The following is a 22,739-nucleotide window of genomic DNA, read 5'->3' on the forward strand; positions in this document are numbered from 1 at the left end:
ACACAAACACACACAAACACACACTTGTGTTTTTCAGATATGTTATTAAGCCCTATATACTTCTCACACGACGAAAATAGCTACAACCTCACAACTTTTTACAATATAATGACCCAAAAAAGCAAACAAAAAAAAGTTAAAATGTTGGACTACATCTAAACAGACATGTCCTCATGGCCCCCCTGTGATCTTTGGTGCCCAACATGGGGGCCCGGACCCCCGGTTGGGAAATATTGCAGACAATTACAGCAAATTCAAACACCTTGTGCTCTTCCTGATGCATGCAGACAAGTAGTGCATATATTATGCTCACACCAAAAGGACTGTCAATTTACAATTACAATGTGGCTTCATGTAGAAATAATACTGTATATCTACACAGTAGTGATGCGCGGGTTGACCCGTAACCCGCGGGACCCGCGGGTCAACCCGCGGCGCGGGTGGGTCAAGTCAGAATTTCGGAGAAAATGATGCGGGCTGAGGCAGAGATGTTCGTAGGCCTGCGTCCTGCGTCGCTGACGCACCATATTGCGAAAGGACGCATTCATGACAACTCTAGTGCGTCCATGGGACGCAGCTCCGATTAGCTCCGATAATATATAATATTTGTCAGCTGTGATCTACATGGACTCTCTCGGTTAGGCACCGTTGGTGGAGAAGTATAACTCTCCGGTTAGACACCGTTGTACTGGAGAAGTATAACTCGGTTAAACGGCGTTGTGTGGCAGAAGCAGCAGCACAGCCCCTCGCTGTTAGTCTACGCTACACACACAGAGAGAGAGAGAGAGACGGCATGAGGACCTGCTCTTAAACGTGTTAAAACGTCTTGGATAGACCACTGTCTGGAATAATAACTGATCATCATACATACAGGTCTACTACTAATCTTTGTTGCTGTTGTCATCTTAAATTGACCAGCCAAAGTAAAATCCCCGATTTTAGAGTGTTCTCCCACTTGCTTGGAGATCATAGTGAGTGGTGGATTAACGCATGTTGCCAATCAGCTGTGTAACATTAGCAGGTTAACGATGGCTCGTTGATCCTATGCATTTGACCCTGATTTGACCACAAAGGCAAACAAAAGCACTAATTAATGGCAGCTGTAAGTAACCGGTTGTCTATCGTCTGTGTCTTGTGTATGTTTAATAGGCAACTGGATGTTTTCTGTAGCTTAGAGATATCATAACAATTAATTCCCTGAAGAGGGTAGACCCTCTCCCTCATGCTAAACTTAAAGTGACTTATAAGGTTCCACTTCTCCTCAAAAAGACAACTTTATTTTCCTTTCTCAATGACAAGCCTAATAGTATTATTGCATGTTGACTATGTGCAATAACTGCAAGCCAATGTTCATAGGCATTGTCAGTATTTGTCTTCATTATTTCTTGAATTCCTATTTCTTTATTTGCCAATACTTCCACTGTAAGCCAGTGTTTTCAGTCTACACAATAAATAGTAAAAATAAATTCTACATTCATAAATAATACAAAATAAAATAATAATAATGATTAAAAGGTTCTATGATTAAATGTATTCTATTGGTCAAAGGTATGTTAAATCCACCTGTTGCCCACTACTAGTATTTCTTACCATAAGGTGTGCTAATACTACAGAATCATATACATTTGAAAAAATATATTTATGATTTTTTAATATATGTATATATATCGGTATCGGTCTTGAAAAGCAGGAACGGGTCGCACTGATCTAGATCTGCTATTTTCACGTGTGCCTCAACTCCTAATTCCTCAGGGTGGGGGATCCCCAGTTAAAATATGATTATTTTGGGGGGTCGCTGCCTGAAAAGGTTGAGATCCACTGCATCAGGATATAATGTACACAGTCACACACGCATAGAAGATATGGAGATTGGAGATCAAAGAAAACGATAGGGGGGGGGGCGTGTAATTGGGGACCCATAAAATGTCCCTGGGACCCATCTAAAAGACCACTCTTGCATCCCAGGACCCATTACATTGAAAACCTAGCAACATCACTGCTGAGGGTGAGCGGGTCACGCGCTCTCACACGCAAAAAAATAAAAAATAATAACATGCTCTTGTTTTGTCTTTATTCCTAATAAGAATAAGAATAATAACAATAAAACAGTTTGAATACACTTGGGGATTATTTTCTAACCATAATTTTACAGAATAAAAAAAAAAAACCCGCGGGGCGGGTTGAGCCATAGATTTATATATGGGTTCGCGGGGCGGGTTGAGGCGGGTTGCGTTCCGTGGCGGGGCGGGGCGGGGCGGGTCATGAAAAAACCCGACCCGCGCATCACTACTACACAGTCACATGAGCACACCAAACACTGAAAACCCTGTTACGTCTGCATAGCCAAATAATAATAATAATAATAAGATAATAATAATAATAATAATAATAATAATAATAATAATAATAATGATGATGATGATGTTGATGATGAAGAACAATCAATATAAACTTTTTATATTACTCCTACAAATTTTGTCCAAACATCATGCAAATCAGTACACATTATCTCTATAGTCAAGTGATCAAGATGGTTCCGTCCGATTTTTTATATTCCAGCCTGATTATCAAATTCTGAACATTGCTGGCCCACAATAACCTACCTGACCTGGCGGAGACCTGTGCTCCGACTCCTCCGAGGAGCACTTTTTCTAGTTTGGGTTGTTATGGTATATTTTACATAAAGGGTAGTAATGCTTGGATGTCATAGGAGAATGCTGAATATTTTGTATAATGAAAATATCGAAGCAGCCAGGGCCGTTGGATCTTGTTGCTATTAGGCCTGAATTGAATGTGTCCTTACTTTGCATAGATAATTACTATGGTGGCTTTTTCTGATGAAGTCCTACATGGTTTAAACATTGCATTGTGAATATATTTGTATGAGAGCGATAAAGCAGTGAACAGATATTTAATTTTCTCTATGATCTCTGCCTTGTTATCCAGCACCTGTCCTAAAACAGGTACAAGATGTGCATAATTATCCTTATTGAACAGTAATAAAAGTAATAAAATACTCACATGATATCGTGTAGGTTGATGTAAATTTCATGCTGACAAACCGACTGACTGAAACTCATTGAGTGTTGTTTGACATGTAGACACGCACGCACACACCTTATGTACAGACTTAGAGAGCACCAATGGTGAAAACAGAAGTATGGATCTAACCACACGCATACACACACACACACACACACACACACACACACACACATACACACGCACGCGCACGCGCACGCACACGCGCACGCACACACGCACACACACACACACACACACACACACACACACACACACACACACACACACACACACACATACGCAGGGGCGTCTCAGGGGAGGGGGGGGTAATAGGCGGCTGAAAATATGGTTTGACCCAAAAATAATTTGAACAAAAGGTTTCTCAATGGTTTATTGTAGTATCAGGTGTACTTAATAACATATCAAAAGTTTACCGAAATCTGATCATTAGAAATGTCAAATTTTCAAGATGGCCGCCACCAGTTCCTTATAAAAGACCATTACTCCTTCATTATTTGCCCTACACAAGTAATTTTGGTGCCTAACCCCATGTTTTGGTGATCTAGGAATCCAATTAGCATATATAAATTATAAGCAAGTGATTATAAGTACAATTACATATTAAAGCAATTGTTTATAAGCATATTTAACAATGTAATTGGACATTTCTCCCTTTTCCACATACTATAATGCCCAGGATCGGTGAATTAATCGCCTATACATGTAATTCACATTCTGTTGAAGCTTTAAAAATGTATTTGGATACCAATAAGGAATAAATTAATTATTACTGGGTGGTACTGTGACATTTGTAAAAACATGGCTGCCAAGTGATAGACTGGGAATATTACACAAATCTTGGAAGAAATTCCTTACAGAGAAATGTCCACACCAATTTGTTTGTAAAGGTGTCCCGTTCCCAAACTGGGGGTCCCCCAAAGGATTTTGGGGGGTCCCCAGATGGTTACCTTTATGTGCAACATTGTTTTCTCACTCAACAGTAAACAAACCAACATACAGTATAAGTGTATACAGGGTATCTGCACATTTCTAACGTTACAATTTAAATGCTCTTAAGACTCAATATTATCTCAAATATTGGGTAAGAAAGAGGAAAACATTGTGAAAATAGTATAAGCTCAGAACACTACACTCAGTTGGAAAGAAATGGCCACTTGTCTGGTCTATGGGGAAGATGGACTCCTCAGTGGGGGATACTGTGGAGAGAAATGGCCCCTTATGGGCCAAGAGAGGATGTACAAGTCATCACAGAGCTATCACAACATGTATCTAGTGTCTTCTACTGGGTGTCTAGGCAGGGGTGGTGGAGGAGTGTGGCGTGGATAAGGTTCAGATGTGCTTGTCACAGACGTCTCCTATCCTGAGACTAGTAGTTGTGTGAGGTTTTAGTGCAAAAATAATTTCACATGTCCTTATTTTGTGATTGGTACTGCTGGCAATAAGCTTGAACCCTAATCTTTTTTTCTGGGTAATTTTAACAGCAAGACGGTACGTATAGGGGACAGCCCATGACGCCCTGGGCTCCAGTCTCCCCATAGAATCCCAATCTAACCGACCTCCACGCCCATAACGGGGCCAACAAACAAGCATTGCTTTCGGCATACACCAATGTTTTGTTCTGGAGAGGGGAGAGGACGCTCTGAGCCATAATGATAAGTCACTGGGGGCCCCTGGGAATATTAATGGTCAGCCACCACCGACTCTCCTATGAGCCAGTCCGACATAGACACTTGTCTGCCTGACACACAGTCATGCACCACCACGTAGAGGTCTTACAACCACCACTATGGGGGGCCGACCCTCCTCACTACCTGTGCCAACTCACAAGCGCCTATCTCGGACATAGGAGCCAGCCAGACCCGCCAGGAGGTCCATTTGGGACCAGTATATATAGGGACACGACTGTCTGCCTGACACAGTCTTGCAACATATGGAGGTCTTACAACCACCACCACTGGGGACTGTCCGCACTACCTATGCTAACTCAAGAGTGCCTATCTCGGGAGCCAGCGTGGAGGTCCACTTGGGACCAGTGGGACTATCCAGTGAGCCAGGCGACATAGGGACACTCCTCTCAGCCTCACGCATTAGCTAAATTCAAATACCTTAATTTCTGCCTCCTCCTCACTCCGTCCTCCAGCGTGCCGTGACTTAGAAATTGTTTGCATCCCAAATGCTGAGTTGCTTTTGGAGGAGCTGAGAACGAGGAGAGCGCAGGCTCCCTAAGCCTACTTAGAGTGAGATCTGGCAAAGATACAAGTTTATCTTTCATGTATCGTTTGCAGAACTGTCTTCATTGAAATGGCGTATAATTTCTGTTGGAGGTTTTGCACGTCGGACATGGGGGAGATCAGAAGCTCAGGGTCTCCTTGCCTCCTAACTTTGCTCTTCTGCGCTCCAAGTGCCCAGGGAGCAATCCAGTAACCCCCATACTCCCCTCTACCCACCTGAGGGGAACCCTAGGCCCACTATACTCTAGACCAGACCCACCCCTCATACTCCCCTCTGTCTAGGCACCCAGTAGATACTCGGTTCTGACAGCTCTACACTAACCTCCATAACCACGCCCATCCCTCTTTGCACACTCACACTGATTGCCTTCCTAATGTGTTAAAAAGTTCTATATCTATTTAATGTTTTTTCAAAATCTTGTGTCTACAAGATGATACTGCGTGTCCACGAGTAAAATAAATATTCTCGTGTATGTAGGGGAGGAGTTATGAAGTTCCTGTGGGGTGAGTAAGGGGAGGGGTGCAGAGATATTGGTTCATAATGCAAGATATTTTTTTGGGGTTGGGGTGTATAGTCAAAGATGAATTTAGTTTGGGCTAAATTTGATCCACGGAGCTATCCAAAACCTTTCAATATTAAAAACAACACTATCTATCAACTGACATATTCTCTGCCACCACCTTCTGAATTACTGCAAGTTGTGACTACTAGTTTTGTTGTGTTCTGAGGATATCTTGAAGCCTTGTTCCAGTAAAAAAGAAATATAAGTAGTTGAACATTTATTATATAATTAGTTAAGTTAACTTGAAACGGGTGACCGTTTCAGAGGGTTTTAATAGGGTCACAAACAAAATATTGGATTTCACAATTATCTAATTGTATCTCTGCAATTTGGACAAGTCCAATGGATCCCCAGGACCCCAAAACATGGGGTTAGACACAAAAAGTACTTGTCTAGGATAAATAATGAAGGAGTTAGGCTGTTTTAATGATTTTTGGGGCATCTTGGACGCCATCTTGAAAATAACACCTTTCCAGTGGGCAAACTTTGGTAAACTTTTAGTATGTTATTCAGGACACCACATACTACAAAAAAACAGTTGAAAAACCTTTTGTTCAATTTTTTTTGGGTAAGGTGCTTTTTTTTCATATATTCAGCCGCCTATAAGTGGGACTGAGTTACTAGGGCCCCAGGTAAGGGGTGCCTAAAAAACAGTGAATCTTTGCCCCAAGGGCCCACAATTTGGTGCGACAGGAGAGAGGAGATTTTTTATCATGGCAGTGCCTGGCATGTGTGGACTTGTAGTTAAAGAAGTCATAAAGCTTGAATGTGAACAAGGAGTGCAGCAACCTTACCTAACCTAACCTCTTTGAAATTCAATTCTATGTATAAGCCGTACTAGCCAACAGCAATAAAAGACTTCAAATGGGTGAATTTGATGAAAGAGTGGAAGATACAGCATTTGTTTTTTTTGGAAGCTTCTAGAAATGTTGTCCATTTCACCCATAAATACATAAAGCCACACAATGAGTTCTAAGAATCGGTAACTAATGTTTACCGTATAGACCAAATCATCACCATAACCACAAATGTAATTCCGGATATAACGCCTATAGTGTTGCATTGGAGCAACATTATTCATTGACCTTATTTCTGGAAGAACAGGACACTTGATGATATTGTTACTGACAATTAGAAATATATTATTTTGTTATAAAAAGGTTATCCACAGATTGATAGACTAATAGCTAATGTTCAGGCCACTTTATTTTATATTGTGTAGATATCCATACTGTATACTGGAAATACCGCTTTACACATTTTGTTTACAAACTTTCTACTGTATTGCTGTAGGAATTAATAACTAATGTTTTACTACTAACGGACCAGAGGTAGAGCGGCCAATTGGGTACTTTAAGGTTCCCGGTTCAATTCCTGCCTCCTCCTGGCTTTGGGTGAACTGGCGTTGGTGGGCCAGTAGGGGACAGTTTTCACTCTGCTATTAAAAACTCTCCCAATGCCACAGTGCAGTGACTGTGACAGAGACATTGTTATGTAGTTTAGTTGTACTTTATGAGTTTATTCATAAAGCACAAATGCAGACACACACTGACAGTTACAGAAACAATGTGTGATGTAATGTACATGTGTAGCTATAGCACCAGTCCCTGATGGACATCAATCAGTCATTAAAGCCTCACTATGTAAAACATTATGAATGAAATGTAATGTTGTCTATGTTGGTGGACATCATGTTGGTGGACATCAATGGCTCTAACAGTCATTAAAATCAGTGCATATAGGCTTACAATAGAGAAATCAAGACAAAGCATTGCTATTTTTAAAATGTCTACATCTCTAGATGATGTTTTAACATGATAACCCCTTCCACCATGTTGTAGCTCAATCACAGTTATATCAACCTTCAATAGGACTATGTCAACGACCGTTGATCCAAAGAATTAAAACATCTTCTCACTTTAATTTGGACAGAACCAATCATAATCATCATCATCCCGCACCCATCCCCAGGTACCATATTTTGGCGCTGATATAGCGCTGTTATTTAGAATAGGTGTCCTGACCTGAAAATATCAATTGTGTTTTTCTTACATTAGATTGAATTAGATTGAGTCCTTTTAGTGCACGGCACAGTGCATGTTGTGCAGTTTTCAACGTGGAAAACTGTACAACTCAAACTGTTCAACCTGCAGAGGGCACAAGAGTACAGCGAGCAGTTAAATCTGATTGTCATCATCAGCCAGCAGGGTCCGACTCAGATCAGGAAACACATGAGGAAGTTCTCAATAAAAAAAAACTGTCATCTGGCTAGCAACACACTAGTTGAGTTGTAACTGGCTCAAGAGAGCTCCTATAGACATTTTCTTTATATAACCTACAGCATTCACATGATAGTAATTTGCTAAAAAATGTAAAGATTTAAAATACTATTTTATGCTCTATTAGTCAGACATTAGTCCTGTTAGTCAGAAAGGCCATATGGGAATGGCCTACTGTATAGGCTGAGGAGCCCACATTGATCTTTAACCCACACACATTTTATATTTGTAGATTAAGATTAAATCATCGATCGGCCCCTGGTCCCACTGACATACATAATCCATTCATGATGTGTAACCAGACCAAGGGAAAAGGATACGTCCTGTATGCAGAACGAAGTCATTATGAGAAAGAGATGTGCTTGGTGTAAGTCATGAGAGGGGGTGGCCTCGCCGATTGTTACGACCCGGCCTAGGGGAGCCTAAGTTGTAACAAAAAGTGGACTCCCTCCTTCCCAGTCCCCAAACACAACCAGTCAACACCATTTTAAAATCAAATATACAGTGATTTATTGTCTATTTTTAACAGACATAGGCAAATTACCTCAGGGTGGGTCCCTGAACATAATATAAGAATCAAGAAAGAAAACACCTCTGCTTACCTTCCACAACTATACAAAAATCTTACCTACACTAAAGAAACACATAAAACTAGCAGTATAAACACAAAGGCCACCCACCCCTACTTTACCCAGGCTGAACACATAACACACTGGCAAAAACAGACACAAAGGACTGGTGTGGTTGAAGGCTGGCAAGAAGGAAGACCTCTGATTGACTACGGACAGCCATCTTTATAGTCTCCAGCCTGGTCACAGGAGCCAATCATCAGCAGGCTCCACCTATTAATCAGCCAGACACTCAGTCACCATTCACTCCAGCTGGTATACAAATCACTCTATCCTCACCACTCATTCACAAACACACCAATGAGGGGGAAAACACACAGGAAAATACATAATATGACCCTAGGGTCATAACACCGATTTCTATACTTTGTCGTACAACGGTGTCGCACGCCAAAAATAGCACATCCACAAGCTCACAACACGCTGAATCTGCGACGTGTTGTGAGCTTGTGGAGCTGCTATTTTCAGCATGTGACACAAGAAAATTAAGCAACATAGAGAAGTAACTCACACTGACATCAGAATTATGGGCCGGTCTGCAGAGATATGACAGATATAAGGATAGAAGCAAAGACACAGGACAGGTCACTGGAGAGTGTGTGAGCTACACCCTGGCATGAGCACCCAGACAAAATACAGTCTCAGATGCAGGTTGTGATGTGTGTGACGGTCATTTCTGCAAATATTGTGATTATACGCACCTACAGTATTAGCCTATTTTTTTGCTGAATGAATGACCTGCACAGGCTCCGTGCATAACCGTAATCCCAGGTTTCCAGAAGGTGAAATACAGAACCTGTTTCCTGTCAGTTTCCCATAGCCTTTGATGCTCTGCCACAAGCTTCATGTTGATTGTTGAAATGTCTTTTGTTGCTTCTTGTTTTTTGTTGCTGATGTACCTTGCCTCATGTGTAAAGCACTTTTTGACACAGGTTTGAAAGGTCAAATCAAAAGGTCGATCAAAAGTGTAATATACTGGTGACTACACTTGGGTGAGCTTCCAAACATAGGTCTTTACTGGTAGACTTCACAGGTTCAACTGACACATACAGCACACTTCAGAGGCTTTCAACAGGTGCAGGGGATATTGGTAATCAGCACAGGTGCAAATAATGTTCCTAATCAGTAGCTGCTTCTACACATAAGACACACTATTACACTCCTCCCTTTTTAGCAATGTCGTGGTTAACAAATAACACAAAAAATGCCTCTAAGTCTTAATTTCAAATAAGCAATATAATCTGCAGTCATTCAGTGAAAATCCTTTAACAACAAAACTGTTCACCTCCTATTAATATAATGCAACAAGCATAACATTTGGTTAACAGCATAGATCTTAATACTGCATGGTAAGGATAATGTCTTTAAAGGGTCAGTCTCTGTGGTTGTACCCGAACTCTTTCTGGGTACCTGCGTTTCGCAGGTGAGCTTGTGGTTGCTGAGGGTGACCCTGGTGATGATGCCACCTCGACAGCTTGTTCAGGTGGTTCTGCGTGAACAGGGGGTGGTGTTTCGCTCACTGGTGAACTGGGAGAAACAACTGGTACAGGTACTGAGGGCACACCCACTGCAGCAGGTGGAATCAATGTAGTTGTGGGTCTGCCAACAGCTTCTCTCCATTGCAACATGTGATCAACATGTACTGTCCGCTGTCTCTGTCCCTCTTGTATCAGGTAAGTGACAGGTCCCAGTCTCTTTAGAACTGTTGCCCGAATCCACTTCTCGACTCCATCCCTGAAATTTCTAATGCGGACTTCTTCTACTTCCATGAAAACACGAACAGGCGAGTCTCCACGGTCATGATGGTATTTCTGTGCGGCTTGTTGTTTTTCAACCCGTCTGGCAAGTTCAGGCGTCAGTAAACTGAACCGGGTTCGGACCTGGCGTTTCAGGAATAACTCGGCTGAATAACCCTGCTTATGTATTGCGGTACATAAGCAGGAAATTGGCTAATCTGTGGCTGAGCGGCAATGTCCCCTTACCATCCGCTTCCAGCACATCTTTTGTCAGAGCTCGCTTCAGGATCTGTACAGACCGTTCTGCTGGTCCGTTTGATGCAGGGTTGTATGCAGGTACAGCAGTATGTTTGATTCCATTACTCTGGAGGAACTGAGTAAACTCCTTAGACACTAGTTGCGGGCCATTATCTGAAACTAACTCTTCTGGTAGCCCATACGAAGCAAACAGGCCCCTCAGAACCGTAATAGTGTTTTGGGAGGTTGTGGAGGACATTGGAAAAACTTCCAACCACTTGGAATGGCTATCTATGACAATTAGAAAATGCTGCTTGTCTTTCTCAGCAAAATCAATGTGGATCCTCTGCCACACTCTTTCCGGCCACCTCCAATGGTGCAGCGGTGCCACAGCTGGCATTTTCTGTACTGCTTGGCATACTGAGCAACCCTGCACAAGTTCTTGGATATCAGCATCACAGCCTGGCCACCAGAGATAACTGCGGGCAAGAGCCTTCATACGACAGATACCTGGATGCTCATGGTGAAGGTCTTCCAGCAATCTCTGTCGATACACTGGGGGAATGATGACCCTTTGGCCCCAGAGAATGCAGCCTTGCTCTGCTGACAACTCCTGTCTGCGCATGAAGTATGGTCTCAGTGCTTCATTCTGCACATAATTAGGCCAGCCATTCATTGTGTAGCTCCACACCCTGCTTAGTACAGGATCTTTCCTTGTAGCCTTGTTCCTTCTCAATGTCGTTTGCACTGACTGGTAATTCCTCCACATGAGAGAAGTAGAAGATACTTCCCTCCTCTGCTGTGTTGTCACCTGAGGCTCGGGGAAGGCGTGACAAAGCATCAGCATTTGCATGATCAGCCGATTTCTTGTATTCAATGACATAGTTGTACGCCATGAGAATGAGAGCCCAACGTTGCATTCTTGAAGCTGCCAATGTTGGAACGGCTGATTTCGGCCCCAGGATGGCCAACAACGGTTTATGGTCTGTAAGGAGAGTGAACTTTCTCCCATACAAACACTTGTGGAATTTCTTGACTCCAAAAATGATGGCAAGAGCCTCTTTTTCAATCTGGGCATAGTTCTTTTCAGCCTCGTTCAGAGTCCTCGATGCAAAGGCCACAGGTCGTTCCTCTCCATTTTCCATTACATGAGAGATTACAGCACCAACTCCATAAGGTGATGCATCGCATGCAATCTTCAGTGGCATAGTGTTGTAGTGCACCACCACCGTATTCTGCTTCAACAGTTTTTTAGCATCTTCAAACGCCTTAGCACATTCAGCAGTCCAACCCCACTTCACCTCTTTTTTCAGCAGGTTATGCAGAGGCTTTAGAGTGGTAGATGGGTTTTCCAAGAAACGGGAATAGTAATTTAGAAGGCCTAAGAATGACTTCAATTCTGTGACGTTTGTTGGTGCCGGCGCCTTTGATATGGCTTCCACTTTTTCATCTGTGGGGTGAAGACCCTCCTTGTCAATGCGATGTGCTAGATACACCACACTGCTCTGAAGAAAATGGCACTTGGACAGTTTCACTCTGACCCCATGTTTCTCCAGACGTGTGAGCACCTCATCAAGCCTCTTTAAGTGCTCCTCCTCCGAGGATGCAGTGATGAGGATATCATCCAAAAAGCATGTCACATGATCCAGCCCTTGTAGCATCTGGTCCATGACAGACTGAAAAATTGAGGGGGCACTGGAAACACCATAGCTGAGGCGGTTGTATTTGTACAGTCCCTTGTGAGTGTTAACGGTCAAATATTTTTCGGGCCCTTCATCTAACTGCAGCTGCTGGTAGGCATGTGATAGATCTAATTTGCTGAATGAGGTTCCCCCGGCTAAAGTGGCAAACAAATCTTCAGTATTGGGTAGTGGGTATGTCTCCACTTCGACACACTGGTTGACACTGACCTTATAGTCACCACATATTCTGATTGTTTTGTCAGCCTTGGGAACAGTGACTATGGGAGATGCCCACTCACTTGTCTCAATCTTTGAGATCACTTTTGCCTTCTCCAATCTGTCGAGCTCTTTCTCTACCACTTCCTTTAGTGCATAAGGAACTGGACGTGCTTTACAGAATATTGGTGTGGTGTCAGGTTTGGTGCGTATCTTAGCTTTGAAACCTTTAATGCATCCTTGACCCTCAGAGAACACTGCCTGATGTCGCTGTATCACTTCTTGGACTCTGGGATTCCATTCTGCTGGCGTTAGCACACTGTGTACTGTGAATATTTGCTTCCAATTTAGCTGTAGCTTCTTTAACCAGTTTCGGCCAATCAGAGCTGGTCTCTTTCCCTTAACAATGACTAGTGGTAGAGTGACTTGCTGAGTCTCATACTGTACTGGTATCATTATGTACCCACAAACAGGGATTATCTGGCCTGAGTAGGATTTCAGCTTTAATCTGGAGGCTGGTTTTAGTGGGAAACAGGTGAGCTTTGACTGGTAGTATTCCTCAGATACCACTGACACTGCTGACCCTGTATCCAGTAGCATGGTTTTGCTCTTGTCACCCAGTACAACATCAACTGTGTAACCTTTTTCATGGCTACATGTAGAGTATATAGCATACAATCCAAAAAGACCATCATCTTCATCATCATCTCTTCTAGGTGCATCTTTCTCATTTTCCACGTACTGGGTTTGAGAAGTGACATTGCCTTTTCTGCATGCACGAGCAATGTGTCCAATCTTGGAGCATGTATGGCACTTTTCATTTTTGAATCTGCAATCACGTGCTAAGTGTCTTCCTAGACATCGATAGCACGCTTGTTCTTGTTGCACCCCAGTATCTCTGTTCATTACTTTTTGGCCTCTTCCTCTGTTATCATTTTCCCATCTGAACTGCCCTTTCCTCCCCTTATCAGAAAAAGTGCGAGTACTTGTCAGGGCATTTACCTGGTGTCTGTGTCCCGCAAACTCCATCGTATTCTTTGATGCAAGCTCCATCGATATAGCAATCTCGCAGGCCAGTTGGAATGTCAGATCCTTTTCTGACAGCAATCTGCGCTGCACAGCCTCAGAACGCAGTCCACACACAAAGCGATCCCTCAGTGCCTCGTCCAGGTAACGGCCAAAATCACAGGTGGCTGACAACTGCCTCAAAGCCACAACATAATCAGAAACAGCTTCCCCTTCTTTCTGGTTACGTTTTTGAAAACGGAAGCGTTCAGCTATCACAATTGGTTTTGGTTTATAATGCAAACTCAGTGCCTTCTTTAGGTTAGCATAAGACATTTGACTTGGCACAACAGGAGATACCAGGTTCTTCAGCAGCTTGTAAGTGTCCGCTCCAATCACAGAAAGAAACACAGCCACTTTCTTGTCATTAGCAATGTCGTTCGCCAACATCCACTGCTCCAGACGCTCCACATATGACTCAAAATCCTCCTTCGAGTCATTGTATTCATCCACTCGACCGACGTGTCCAGCCATGGCAACTTGTAGAAAAACGTGCCTGGTTCCTTAACAAAAAAACAACTCTTTCTGTTTTATATACGACCAGTGTACAGTTTCCAAACAAGTCCTTCACGCAGAGAAGTTCAAAAACATCCTCGTCGCCACTGTAATATACTGGTGATTCTGAATAACCACACTTGGGTGAGCTTCCAAACATAGGTCTTTACTGGTAGACTTCACAGGTTCAACTGACACATACAGCACACTTCAGAGGCTTTCAACAGGTGCAGGGGATATTGGTAATCAGCACAGGTGCAAATAATGTTCCTAATCAGTAGCTGCTTCTACACATAAGACACACTATTACAAAAAGACTAGACTCTCTAGTTATTTTGTGAAATATAACAGCGTATTTATTTCACTTAAATAAAACATAATATAAAAATAATATATTAAAAATAAATGTGTGGACTTATTTGTATTTTATTTGATGGCTTTGACCCTGCCCTGGCATTTGGCCTCTGTGCCCTCAAAAATAATTGACAACACCAAAGGCTAACTTGCTCATGCAATATGAGTAGCCATATTGCATGAGTACTTTGCCAAGTCTTAAGGTATCATGATGGTTTCTTGAAACATCTTCAAAGTTAATGTTTTTTTTTACTCTTCCTCCTCCAGCTTCTCAGTAGGACTTTTCTGTCTCTGTTATTGACATGAATGTCCAAAACCTTTGACTATGAGACAAGAAATGCCAAGTTGAAAACATATATAATATTATGCAATCAATTCATTTTTTGTATGTAAATACAATGTATTGTTTCATATACACTACATAAAAACACTTTGATAATACCATTGTGAAGTACATGCAAGTATAATGCAACACTTTCCATTTGCGGTTGGAAAGTTATCTATCTGTTCTAAACATGTTGACATTTTGAAAGTGTGATAGGCGTGTGCTCCCTTTACTTGAGCAGTGAGGTTTTAACACCTTTGTGTTCTTAGAAGAGACAAAGCAAAGGGACTCTGTGTACCCGGTAGTGATGTGCGGGTCGGGTTTTTTCATGAGCTGCTCCCCCTGGGTTAGTGTTGAAGTGCCCTTGAGCAAGACACTGAACCCCTAACTGCTCCTGATGGGCAGGTTGGTGCCTTGCATGGTTTCCACTGCTGTTGGTGTGTGTCACTGCAGGGACCACAACACAATGTGTTCTCTGCAATAACCTCACTTTTTATTGGTTCAGTGTAAACTGTGCATGTTGCAGTCTCCACCTTACCACAAAGAGCTAAATAATGTTTTAAACCTTTATCCGCCTCATCTCCTATAAGTGCTTATCAGAGTGGGGCGTCACCAGTTCACATATGATTATTTTGGGGTTGCGACATGAAAAGGTTGAGAACCACTGTGTTATTCTATAAGCCATAACTAGCTTTTTGCTATATTAGGCTTGTAAATCCTGAGGTGTTATCTCCTCAGTCATATCAACTATGCAGTGTGTTGGTTTCCTTTAGATGCAAATAGACAGTTGTGTGTAGAGTGTGTGTTTATTCAAACTATGGGCACCGTGTAGGTTGGCTCTGGCTCTGGCTGGTATGCATTAATGTGTGACGGGGAGCTGAGGCAGACTCAGGCTTCGTCCACACGTACACGGGTATTTTCATAAACGCAGATATTTCGCTTTCGTTTTTGAAAACCTCCGCGTCTACACGGCCCTGTTTAAAAAAATCTCTCTGTCCACACGACAACGGCTAAACGTTAAACGCAAAAACTCCGTTTACCGTGTCCACACGGGAACACATAGCCGGAGTTTTTAAAAATCTACACTGTGGCAGGAGTTTTCCAAAAGATGCGTTTACATGGAGCAAAAACGCGTTTGCGTGTGGACGAATAACCCCCCAAAACGCATATAAAAAGCTACGTTTATGAAAATACCCGTGTACGTGTGGACGAAGCATCAGGCCCAGGGGCCCAAAGACTCCTACCTGTTGTTTACTGTACATCATTGTGTACTATAAGCTCAGCCTTATGCAGCCTGTCATGTTTTTACTTGCTGTAGGTCTTTTTTTTAAATACATGAACTGGAAAACAAACTACAAAATAAGCGTTCATCCCTCTTTAGCAAAGTAAACAAACAACTCCCCCTGACCTTTGACCCTCAATCGGGCAAAGAAAAACTCCAGAGAAAAAAGCCTTGACAGGAAAAGAAAAGGAAGAAACCTTGAGAAGGATCATAATAGGACAGACAGACAGACAGACAGACAGACAGACAGACAGACAGACAGACAGACAGACAGACAGACAGACAGAGACAGACAGACAGACAGACAGACAGACAGACAGATCCAAATTAACTACAAATTACGTAAGTGCTAGTAATAGTAATAAAGTATACACATTTAAATAAATAGTTATAAAACAAAATGAGAGATATTAAAGGACGAATGAAGTCAACAGGACACAAATAGTTCATAATGTTGTCTGATGCAGGTTACTTGGGGACAGGTTACTTGCCGAACATGCAAGTACACACACACACACACACACACACACACACACACACACACACACACACACACACACACACACACACACACACACACACACACACACACACACACACACACACACACACACACACACACACACACACATACAGGAAACACGTGTGACTTCATACTAACAGCTTGACAGAGTTCTCAGAAATTCAGCTTTTTGCTGATGAAGCTACGCTGAAGCTAAGGGTAACAGGATGCGGGGGGGGGTTAGTGGTGTGGGTGGTATGGAGCAGGGCCGAGCTGAGACCACTGACGGGCAAGTGCTCAAACATCTTAAAAGGGCACATTAAGTGTGCCGGTTTTTGGGGGGAACATTTTCGGGGGTCCCTCGTGCCATTTCACACCAGAAATGTAGTACATAATGGAAGCAAGATGTTGCACAATAACTTGGCCCATGTCAAGTCCCCCCAGCCTGGTGTGCCAGGCTGGGGGGACTCAAGTGCCAGGTGTGGGCTCACGAATAAAAATGCTCTTTAGTCCACTTTTATTTTTTTCACTTTTCCCCCCAAAGTGTTTTAGACAGATTAGGGTCAGAAGCACTATTCAGAATTGTCTCAAGCATATCAATTGAGTGATTAAATGTAATGAATGTATTCTAAAGTATCCAAACCTTTTAAGATCAATAGCCTATATGATCTGATCATGGATAAGTAGAAATAACATGTTAAAAAAAGACTAAAGCTTATAGACTTGTGTTTAACATGTAGCGCTGAGCTTGGGTTGACAAAATGTTTGTGACTCATTTATTTGTATTGATTTATATCTAGCTGTACGCTGATGCCTCTCTCCTAGACATGCTCAGGGTTAGCGTGTCATACCGATAGCTCTGTTTTCACTTCTAGCTCAGCTCTCACAGGCCTGAAACTAATGTAGACCACAATTATATCCTCTGGCATTTTGTGTCTGTGTGTGTGTGTGTGTGTGTGTGTGTGTGTGTGTGTGTGTGTGTGTGTGTGTGTGTGTGTGTGTGTGTGTGTGTGTGTGTGTGTGTGTGTGTGTGTGTGTGTGTGTGTGTTCTTACTGCATGTGTTTTGTGCCCCTGTGGTTTTTACACAGATCGCGTGTAAGGCCTGTGTATGTGTGTATTCAAATGTGTGTATGTGTATGTTTTCTGCAAGTTCTAGGCTGCTTTGCTTCTGCACTGTGCTAGTTAGTTTTGTAGAGAAACATCTTTGTCTTTTATTAGTTTATTTTATTTTTAAGATACATGTATATACAGATAAACATTTGACATTTGTAGAAGCGGTGTGTGATTTAATATCATATCCAACACCAGTCCCTTGATGGGCAGGGATAGTTCAAGTCATTACAATTATATGTTATAGTTATGTTATAGATTAAATTCTTAAAATCAGTGAAGTAATGAAAAATCTGAGCAAATGCTAAAATAATATCAACCCTCGACAACAGCACATAAACAAAAATAAAGAGGGACAAAGAAAACTAACAAAATCAGAACATATTTATTTATGAACAAAAAAACACAAATAATGACTAGTTGGTCCGTCCAATCTGAAAGACACTTCACTAAAACCACATTTTAAATTGGGCTTTTTTTGTCTTCTCTTTTCTTTTTTAAACATTTTAATATCCTGAAACCACCTTAGACTCACAGGTAGGAAGTCTACATACATGTTAAAGCTGTACTAAATGTTAAACAGTGCCAGATTTTCAGTTCCACCTTTTTATGTTTGTCAAACCTTAGCTGAGAGTCCAAAGGAATTCCAAGATACCTATAATCCTGTAAGTTATGAACCATCATTTTACAGAGACCACCCTTGTTATTCTCAATATTTATGATGATAATAATGAGTAAATATTGTTTTTACTAGATGACCTATTTATGCACAAAAATAATATAAACTTTATAAATAAGCTGCCAAACGGACCTGAACAAGCCGTCTCTACCTCTCCCTCCCGCTCCTCTGCACTGCTGTCTGGCCACAGAGGACAATGGAGTGCTGTTCACTAACAATACTTAAAACTGTCAGCACTCTTAACACTATTCATACTTAACACTACTAATACTTAACACTATAAACATTCTAACTTATATACTGGCTACCAACACAGCGAGCCCACAACGTTTCTTCAGGATCAGTATTTTTCTAGTTATAATTCATCTTATTCTTGTACATGCAATGAATGTCTTTCATAGACAACTAGTCAGCATTAAAAAAGAAAAAGAATACTATTTACATCATGCAAAGACTAGAAAAATAAAGATAGTTTATAATGATTAATAATGATGAATTTCTACAGATGAAATGTAAATTACTTCACTGAATGATTTCCTTGATTTGTCTTAACTACACATAGAATATAATAGTAGCCAACTATAAAAAAGACAGACTGAGCATGTGCCCCCTCAGTGTCATTGGGCAAGACGCCACTGCAAACCACAACAGCACATAATCATGAGCTGTTGTTGGTTTAATACATCGAAGCATCCTGTCTTCACTTCCTTTTCCATTTTGGGTAACATTACAGATTCAAACTAAAATGTTTATCATTCTTATTGTACATGCAATGAGGGTCTTTCATAGACATAAGCAGAAAAATCTGCATGCATGCATATCAATCTAACTTTACATAATGACAGTGAGTCTAGGAACATACATGCACACACATGCAGACGGACAGACAAACAGACAGACAGAGTTCTGTAGAGCTTCCTGCCATCTTTACATTCTCACACCTAATGATAATAATCATCTATATTCCATACTGCATTCCATTATGCTATGATGCTAATGTTTCAAAGCATAGGATGCAATGTTCATTCCATACCTACTATCACATCTGTATGTACAGTAATACATTTCTTATCTGTTTCCCCTTCTGCTCTCACTCTACCTCCTCTCTCTTCTCACGGACAACAACATAATGACCGAGCGCCTACGGATTATTTTTTTAAAACTTTTCTTCACATCACAGGTTTAGACCTGTAAACATGACAAATAAACTTGATTCTGATTCCATCCTTCTGGGCTATGGGGCCGTGACTACAGATCCCATAGCCCATGGCAAAAATTATAATAAACAACTTATGCACACGCACTGTGCGTGTGTGCAGTGGCGGAACAACTCAAAGCCGGGTCGGGAGGCACAGCACAGTGATCAGGGCCCCCCTGCGTGCACAACATTTTGGGCAAAAAAGGTTTTGGGCGGATTCGGTCACTTTTTGGGGGGCTTTTTGTCACTTTATTTCGGTTTTAGGGTTAGGGTAGGGTTATGTTGTTTAATTCTTCTTTTTGCCTGATTTTACCGATTTGTTATCTGACGGCCCGGGCCCTCCAGGGTCGCGGGCCCGGAGGCGGCCGCCTCCCTGGCCTCCCCGGACGCTCCGCCACTGTGTGTGTGTGTGTGTGTGTGTGTGTGTGTGTGTGTGTGTGTGTGTGTGTGTGTGTGTGTGTGTGTGTGTGTGTGTGTGTGTGTGTGTGTGAATCAGTACCACGTCTACCCGTCAGACAGTGCAGACTGTGGGACAGGCAGTAGTGTGCTGAACCATCACCTTCAACACTTCTGATTGGCTACACAGCTACCTCCATGATGACATCATTGATGTCTCTTCTCCTTGCTGCTGCAGCTGCAGCTGAGAGAGAGAGAGAGAGAGAGAGAGAGAGAGAGAGAGAGAGAGAGAGAGAGAGAGAGAGAGAGAGAGAGAGAGAGAGAGAGAGAGAGAGAGAGAGAGAGAGAGAGAATATCAGCTACTAAAGTCACTTCATAAAGTAAAACTGCTCTGTAAATAAGTGCAATTGTTATGTTCTTAATTGATCAGTTTATTATTTGAGAAGGCCTACAGTATGTTTACACATAGCATTATGAACACATGAATAATAAGATAACAGTGGAGAGACAGTGGTCGTGGCCTGTAGATGTAGTACCTATCAGGGTAGCAGCATAGTCGAACAGTTCGGTTCGGTTCGGGAGGGAGGGCTGCCTGAACCGAAGAAACGTCTCACAAGCAAATGGCATTTCATATACTGTCACTGAACACTTCTGTGTTCTGGAAGCCAGACCCCGCCCACCATGGCTCGCTCTGTTAGTCGCTCAAGCCAAGCATTGCAGCCTACGCTACAGCCAGCACTGGAACCGATGGTTTTAATACGTACAGTAGATATCGCGACACACTGAGGGGAATTGGTCGTGTTTATGAATGGTCATTAGACAGCGATATCAGAGGTGTTTGTACCTCCTGGAAGTTGGCTTGTCTTAACTATCGCTGCTTTTCACTCACTTCACTCCTGGGAGACTGAAGCGCAGCTGAATGCTGTAACAAAACTATCATGCCGACCTTGAACTTCTGACCAATTTCGGACCCATCACAGTAGCTTCGGCTAGTCTAAACATCTCGGACGCGCAGAACAAGGGAAATAGGTTCTGAGACTGCCCAAACTGTTCTGCTGTAGGATGCATTGGGGGTTTCCTGTCTCTGCATCCAGTATGATGGCCACAGGTTAAGGTGTGTGTGTTTATATAACATATTGTCTCACCTCTAGCTCTAGCTCTGTCTCTCAGTATGGAGAAGTAGAGGATGGTTGACACCACCAAAGGAATGACCTGCAGTACATGAATGATCGCATGGAGCAGAGATATGGGGGGGTCTGCTTCAGACTCAGAGGTTTGATCAGGAGTGGAAGATGAATCTGTGAAGAGAACAATGGCTTTCAGTATCCAAACACTGGTTTATCTTTTCATGTTGATAATGGTAAAATAATCTGATACAATTTCAAGACTCACTTCTCACTTCCATCCAATTCTCTGGTGATTCTCCAAGGTCAGAGATGTGACACTTGTAGAATCCTACATCAGATGTGTTGACATTGTGGATGGTCATCTGTCCTGTAGACTCAGTCCTGATGAGGGATTCATCTTTATAGAAATCAGCTTGGAGGTCAGAGGTCGGATTACCAGTTGTCTTGGGTTTGGACCAGCAGCGGAGTGTGACATCACTTCCCTCCATCACAGGAAGCACAGGACTCTCCAGGAACAAATCTCCACCTAGAACCAACAGCAGGTTGAGTTATGAACATCTAGAACGAACAGTAGAGTCATAGAGGTACTGCTTGTGAGATCATTCAAAGTTTACTATGTAGCACAACTACATAGCATACAACCTATGCCTTTTAAATGGGAATGAAACTATCTGAATTATGTGTGTCTATCCACCACAATATATTGATGTAGATATATTGATTGTACCAGTGATCATAATGTTGATGATTTTGCTGAGTTCTCCAGAGTCGGATTGACACCAATACACTCCACTGTCCCATGGATACAGTGAAGTGGTGCAGGATAGTCCTACACACAATCACAATGAAAAGAACAATATATTTAACTCAAAATCAATCAATCAATCAATCAATCAATCAATCAATCAATCAACCAACCAACCAACCACCCACGCAACCAACCAGTTAGTCAGTCAGTCAGTCAGTCAATCAGTCAGTCAGTTTATAGTATCTATATCTACATACCTTCGGGTTGTCCCCATACATTGCAGCTTCCATTCATGCCAAGGATGCTCTTACATGTTCTGCTCACAGACCAGCCTGGCACAGATTTCCCTTCTTCCTCACAACTCAGTGAGATGGACTCATCTTTAAAGAACTGATATCTGTCAGGATGGACTCTCAGAGACACTGGAGAGAGAGAAATAAATAAAGAAAGAAACTAGAATAAGTGCTCCTCGGATCATAGGTCTCGGCTATGTCAGGTAGGTTATTGTTAGCCTGGGAGCAGACGAATCTGCCAGTACAAAAAACGGAGCGGTCTGGCACCGCGGCCTCCTGGTGGCGCTATAAAAGGCCCATGTAAAACATTTGGGGCAGAGGTTCTGCTGTGGCATTCAGGGAGTGTGTGCGCACGGTTGCACTGCGATCAAACCAACAGTGCCAGAGATTAGCTGTACACAGACAGAATGACGGACGGACAGACGGACGGACGGATGGACGGACGGACAGACAGGTGGTAAAACATACTCTCGCCATGCCTTTCGGCCTGGTGGAGACAAAAAAGAACATAATGCTGAGAGGGAGATACAAATGTCAACCTGATGA

General features: G+C 42.3%; 1 protein-coding gene across 4 annotated transcripts in view; it reads right to left on the minus strand.

The window, feature by feature from the left end:
* LOC311044768 (Fc receptor-like protein 5) overlaps positions 1-22,739 on the minus strand; it is a 39,670-nt gene that overhangs the window by 7,163 nt on the left and 9,768 nt on the right. Inside the window, exons 3-7 of one of the 4 annotated variants that reach the window (XM_084056546.1) lie at positions 22,158-22,322; positions 21,880-21,981; positions 21,418-21,678; positions 21,171-21,323; positions 18,977-20,257 (exon numbers count right to left, since the gene is read on the minus strand). The exons of 1 other annotated variant lie outside the window; for it this stretch is intronic. In XM_084056546.1, coding sequence (XP_083912672.1) covers positions 20,208-20,257; positions 21,171-21,323; positions 21,418-21,678; positions 21,880-21,981; positions 22,158-22,322 — 731 coding nt within the window. In that variant the 3' untranslated portion in view covers positions 18,977-20,207. Of the gene's footprint in view, positions 1-18,976; positions 20,270-21,170; positions 21,324-21,417; positions 21,679-21,879; positions 21,982-22,157; positions 22,323-22,739 lie in introns of those variants that run through there. 2 more of the 4 variants (XM_084056545.1, XM_084056544.1) reach the window with 2 other exon arrangements.

Source organism: Gymnoscopelus microlampas (assembly GCF_963454915.1).
Source record: "Gymnoscopelus microlampas genome assembly, chromosome: 5".
In the NCBI taxonomy this organism is placed as follows: domain Eukaryota; kingdom Metazoa; phylum Chordata; class Actinopteri; order Myctophiformes; family Myctophidae; genus Gymnoscopelus; species Gymnoscopelus microlampas.